General features: G+C 74.5%; 1 protein-coding gene across 1 annotated transcript in view; it reads left to right on the top strand.

Moving 5' to 3' along the window:
* Positions 1-2: 2 nt before the first annotated feature.
* The window catches only part of H696_06028 (hypothetical protein), a gene marked incomplete at both ends in the record, with an annotated part of 5,202 nt that continues 601 nt past the window's right edge, over positions 3-4,603 (top strand). The window contains 4 exons of the mRNA XM_009499795.1: positions 3-237; positions 397-709; positions 874-973; positions 1,160-4,567. Coding sequence (XP_009498070.1) covers positions 3-237; positions 397-709; positions 874-973; positions 1,160-4,567 — 4,056 coding nt within the window. The remainder of the gene's footprint in view (positions 238-396; positions 710-873; positions 974-1,159; positions 4,568-4,603) is intronic.

The raw sequence follows: 4,603 nt of genomic DNA, 5'->3' as shown, positions 1-4,603 counted from the left end.
CCATGGGTTCCGAGGTCGACTCCGCCGCCTCGGCCCTCCTGCACATAGTCCACTCGCGCCCCTGCTCGCCGGCCCCCAAGGAGGAGGGCCACAGCACCCCCTCTCCTGCGACTGCGGGGCCGGCGCCGGTGGCGGCAACCGGCGGCCGGGCACACTCCCTGACGCCGACCTCCGCCTCGCCCCGGGGTCGCTTTGTGAGCGGCCCCTCCCGGCTGGCTGGCGGCTCCTCCGAGCAAGGTTCGTTCCGCGAGCCCCGTGTGCCATGGCACGCGCTTGCATCCCGCTCCCCTTGCCTCTTCCTCCTCGCCTCCCCCCGGGGCCTTCCTTCGCTGACTCCGGTTGTGCCTCTTTCCCCGGGCCACGCGCGGGCCCGGCACGGCATCCCCCTCGCAGCAGGGCCGCTGCTCATCGGGCCGGATTGGCGGCTGCCGATCTCCGGCGATGTGGTGACCGTCGGCCGGCGCTTTGTCGATGCCCCGGCCGCGGTGCTGCCCTCGGCCCTGGCCAGCCCGGCCGCCTACCGGGTGGATTTGTTGCTGGCCGCGGCCGACAACAGGACCCCGGCCTCGCCCGAGGCCCAGGACATCCTGCGCCTGGTCCGCATGCCCGGGGCCCTGCACTGGCAGATGCGCGTGCTCGGCCCGGTCAGTGTGCAGGTCGGTTCTCAGGTGTATCCCCCCTCGTCGGCCCTGGTGCCGCTGCCCTCGGAGTGCGTGCCTGGCCGGGGTGCTGCCCCCCCCCCCCCCCCCTCCTTTGCCGCTCGCTCGCCGGTCTGGTGTGCTGTGCGCGCCTTCGCGCCCTGCTGCTGTCCCTGCTCCTCTGACGCTCCGCGCCCGCCCCCCGCCCCCCCCCCCCCGCTCCCCTCCGTTGCAGTCAAAGCCACATTCTCGGTGTCGGCTCGCACCAGTTCCAGTTTTTCGCCGGCGCCACGCCTGCCCCCACTCGCCGGTCGAGCATCTCCCTCGGCACGCTCGTGCGTCTGCCCCCATCACCCCCCTCCCCCCCCGGTTTCTCTCCCTCTCTCTTCTCCCTGTCTATGCATGTTCCTCCCTCTCCCCGCTCACTCTCTCTCCCCCCCCCCCGATCCCCGGTCCCCGGTCCTCGTCACGACATGTGATGCCACCCGGCTGCTCTGCCCCGTTTGGGCATGCGCTCGCAGGATCCCAAGCTCGAGATGCCGCTCATCCAGGCGGACCCGGTGTACGAGACGTCGCTCATTGACGCGGCGTCGCTCCTGCTGGCGGCCACGTCCAGCATGAGTGCGGCGGCTTCGCGTGCCACCAGCCCCGAGGCGCAGGGCAGCGGGCCCAGCCGCCCCCGGCCAGCTGGCGCCGCGGCGGCCCCCGGGTCCCCGTCGCCGGGCCAGCCGCACGCGGCGCAGCCCCCCCAGCCCCAGCCCCAGCGCAAGTCCTCCAAGCTGGCCATGATCCTCTCGCCGACCATGGCCTCCGACACGGAGATGGACGGCCCGGACAGCCCGTTCGATGGCGGCCCGGCCGGTGACGCCCGGCCCTTCGACCCGCATGACGGCCTGGCGACGCTCCTGTCGGCGGCCAGCTCGGCGGCCAATTCGCTGGCCCCGTCTCCGGTCCCCGGGGCTCCCTTCTCGTTGCCGGTGGCCTCGGCGGTGCCGGTCAACTCGGCCCCGAGCATGGGCTCTGGCTCTGGCTCTGGCTCTGGGTCTGGCTCTGGGTCTGGCTCTGGGTCTGGCTCTGGCTCTGGGACCGGGACCGGGACCGGCCTGCACCCGGACCTCCTGCGGCAGCTCCACCAGCAGGCCAGTGACTTTGTGCCGGAGCTGGGCTTCGCGGCCCTGCCCGACCTGACCAAGCAGTTCCTGCACCCGGCTTCGGCCGCCGGGCCGGGCTCGGATGCCATTGCCGCCGGGCACTTCCTCGGGTCCCTGTCCAGCATGCAGCCCGGCCCGATGGGCGGGCCCGCCGGGGTCGGCGGGGTCGGCGGCTCACAGGCCCCCCTGCTGGGTGGGGCCTTCTCCCTGATGGATGGCGGGTCGCTGGACCTGGCCAGCCAGGCGGCCATGCTGTCGGCCGCCGGCATCGAGCTCAACGCCCCGGGGGGCGCCGACTTCCTGGGGATCCCGCGCCATGGCACTGCCTTCGGCGGGGGGCTCAACACTGTGAGCGCCATGGCCACCGGCATGCCGGGGTCCGTCGACACCCACTCGATGCATTCCATGCATTCGATGCTCCATCCTGCCCAGCATGCGGCTTCCTCGCAGGCGCTCTTCCTCCAACAGCAACAGCAGCAGCAGCAACAACAGCAACAGCAGCAACAACAGCAACAGCAACAGCAGCAGCAGCAGCAGGCACAGGCTCAGGCTCCGACCCAACTGACCGGCCTTGGGTCCGGGGTCAACGGGCTCTTGTTTGCGGCTGGCGCCTCCGTACCCCAGCAACAGCAGCAGCAGCAGCAGCAGCCACAGCCGGCATTCACGACCCTGCCACAGGCAGCCATGCACACGGCTGGCCTGACGGGCAGTCTGCCTGGCAACTTCCTGGACGCCGGTGCCAGCGGCGGCTCCTCGTCGGGGCCCCTGCTGCCGAACGGCCTGCCCCCTGGCCTGCTGTCGGCACTGCAGGCCATGCTGGCCGACGGCCAGGCCTCCAGGGGCGGCCTGTCCCTCGAGCAGCTGACCCTCCTGCAGCAGGCCCTGTCGATGGCGACGGCTTCGGCATCGGCCTCCGGCCCGGGGCCGATGGTCATGGCCCCGGTCGGGGCCGGCACCGTGCCCGGGCCCAGCGCCGCCGGGCGTACGTGGATCCCGGCGGACATGGCGGCCGGGCTGGGTGCCGGGCCCCTGGCGGCCGGTCTGCGCCCGGCGGGCCCGAGCCACCAGGCGGGGCTGGTCTTCGCGACCGATGCCGGGCTGCTGTCGGCCGGGGACTCGAGCTTGTCGGGGTCGGGCGCGGGCGCGGGCGCGGGCGCGAGCCCGGTCCCGCCGAGCGCCCCCTCGCCGGCGGCGGCGGCGGCGGCGGCGACGGCGCCGGCGGCCACCATCATGGCCGGGCCCGGTGCCTCTCCTCCCCATTCCCTGTCGCAATTGGCCCAGATCGCGGAAATCCTTTCGCAATCGTCGCCCCCCACGCCGGCCGGCCCGGTCTCGGGGGCGGGTGATCCTTCCTCCATGCTGTATGTGATGCCCTTGGCCGGGGCCGGGGCCGGTGGCGGCGCGACGGCCGGTGGCTTCGCAGCCGGGCTTGGCCTCGGCGGGCCCACGGGCGGGTCGGCCGCCGGCGGGGCGGCCGTCGGCCTGGCCGGCGCCCCGGGCTCCTCGCCCGGCAGCGGGGTCTCCGCACCGACGATCCCCTCTTCGACGAGTGGCGGGTCTGCCGCGGCTGCCACCCCGACCGCGGGCGGTCGGAAGCGCGGTGGCGGCGCCGGGCGCCCGGCCTCCGGCACCGGCCGCGGGCGACTGGCCGGCCGTTCTGGCGACTCGCCGGCCGCGGCCAGCACCACAGCCACCGGCTCGGGCTCGGGCTCGGGCTCGGGCATGTCGCCATCGCCAGCGGCAGCGGCCACGGCGGCGGCCCGGTCCACCGGGCGCCCAGCCAAGTCGGTTACCGTGCGCAGCCAGCCGCCGTCTGCCTCGGCCGGCGGCGGTCCCAGCTCGGGTGTCGGTGGTAAGTCGTCGGCGGGGGCCGGGCCCGCCGGCAGTGGCGGCCCCTCCGCCGGGTCGCAGCACCCGGCCGGGTCGCAGCAGCCGGGCGCGCTGGCGGCCGGGCTGGTGGCATCTCCTCCCGGGCGCGGGGCGTCTTCCGGCGGTGGCGGCCCGGCCGGGTCCTCCACTCCCGGCGGGGGCGGGACCCCCTTCACGGATGAGGAGTTCCGGAATTGCGCGGATCGCAAGCCGCCCTTGTCCTATGCGTCGCTGATTGCCCGGGCCATTCTCTCGGTGCCGGAGCGGCGCATGACCCTGGCCGGGATTTATGCGCACATTTCCAAGCACTACGCCTTCTACCGGTATTCCACCTCGCCCGGGGGGTGGCAGAATTCCATCCGCCACAATCTGTCCCTCAACAAGGCCTTCTTGCGGGTGGCCCGCGAGGAGGGCGAGCCCGGCAAGGGGTCCTTCTGGACCATCGACCCGCAGAGCGAGCACCTCTTCGACCAGGATGGCATCTACCGGCGCCGGCTGCGGACCCTGTCGGCGCCGTCGACGCCGCGGTCGCAATCGCGCGCCGGCAGCCCTGCCGGCGGGCCCGCCAGCAGCAGCACCCCCAAGCAGCAGCAGCAGCAGCAGCAGCAGCAGGGCCGTGCCGCTGGGCCGGGCGCCAAGTCCTCCGGCGGGGCTGGGGCGTCGGCGGCCACCGGGCCGACCGCCGCTTCGGCCGCGACTCCTGCGGCGGCGCCGGTCCAGGCGCCTTCGGCCTCGGCCCAGGGAGCCCCGGCAGCCTCGAGCCCCGCGGTGACCCCTGCCTCGGCTCCGGGCGCGGCTCCGGGCGCGGCTCCGGCTCCGGCTCCGACCTTGTCCCCGAGCTCGGTCCCGACCTCGGCTGCGGCTTCGGCCCCAGCCCCGACCTTGTCTTCGACCTCAGTTTCGATCGAAGTTCCCACTTCGGTCCCGGCCCCAGCTCCAGCCCCG

The sequence above is a fragment of the Fonticula alba genome (genome assembly GCF_000388065.1).
Source record: "Fonticula alba strain ATCC 38817 unplaced genomic scaffold supercont2.17, whole genome shotgun sequence".
Taxonomy (NCBI): domain Eukaryota; order Rotosphaerida; family Fonticulaceae; genus Fonticula; species Fonticula alba.
The sequence above is the reverse complement of the archived record's forward strand: the minus strand, read 5'-3'. Positions and strand labels throughout refer to the sequence as shown.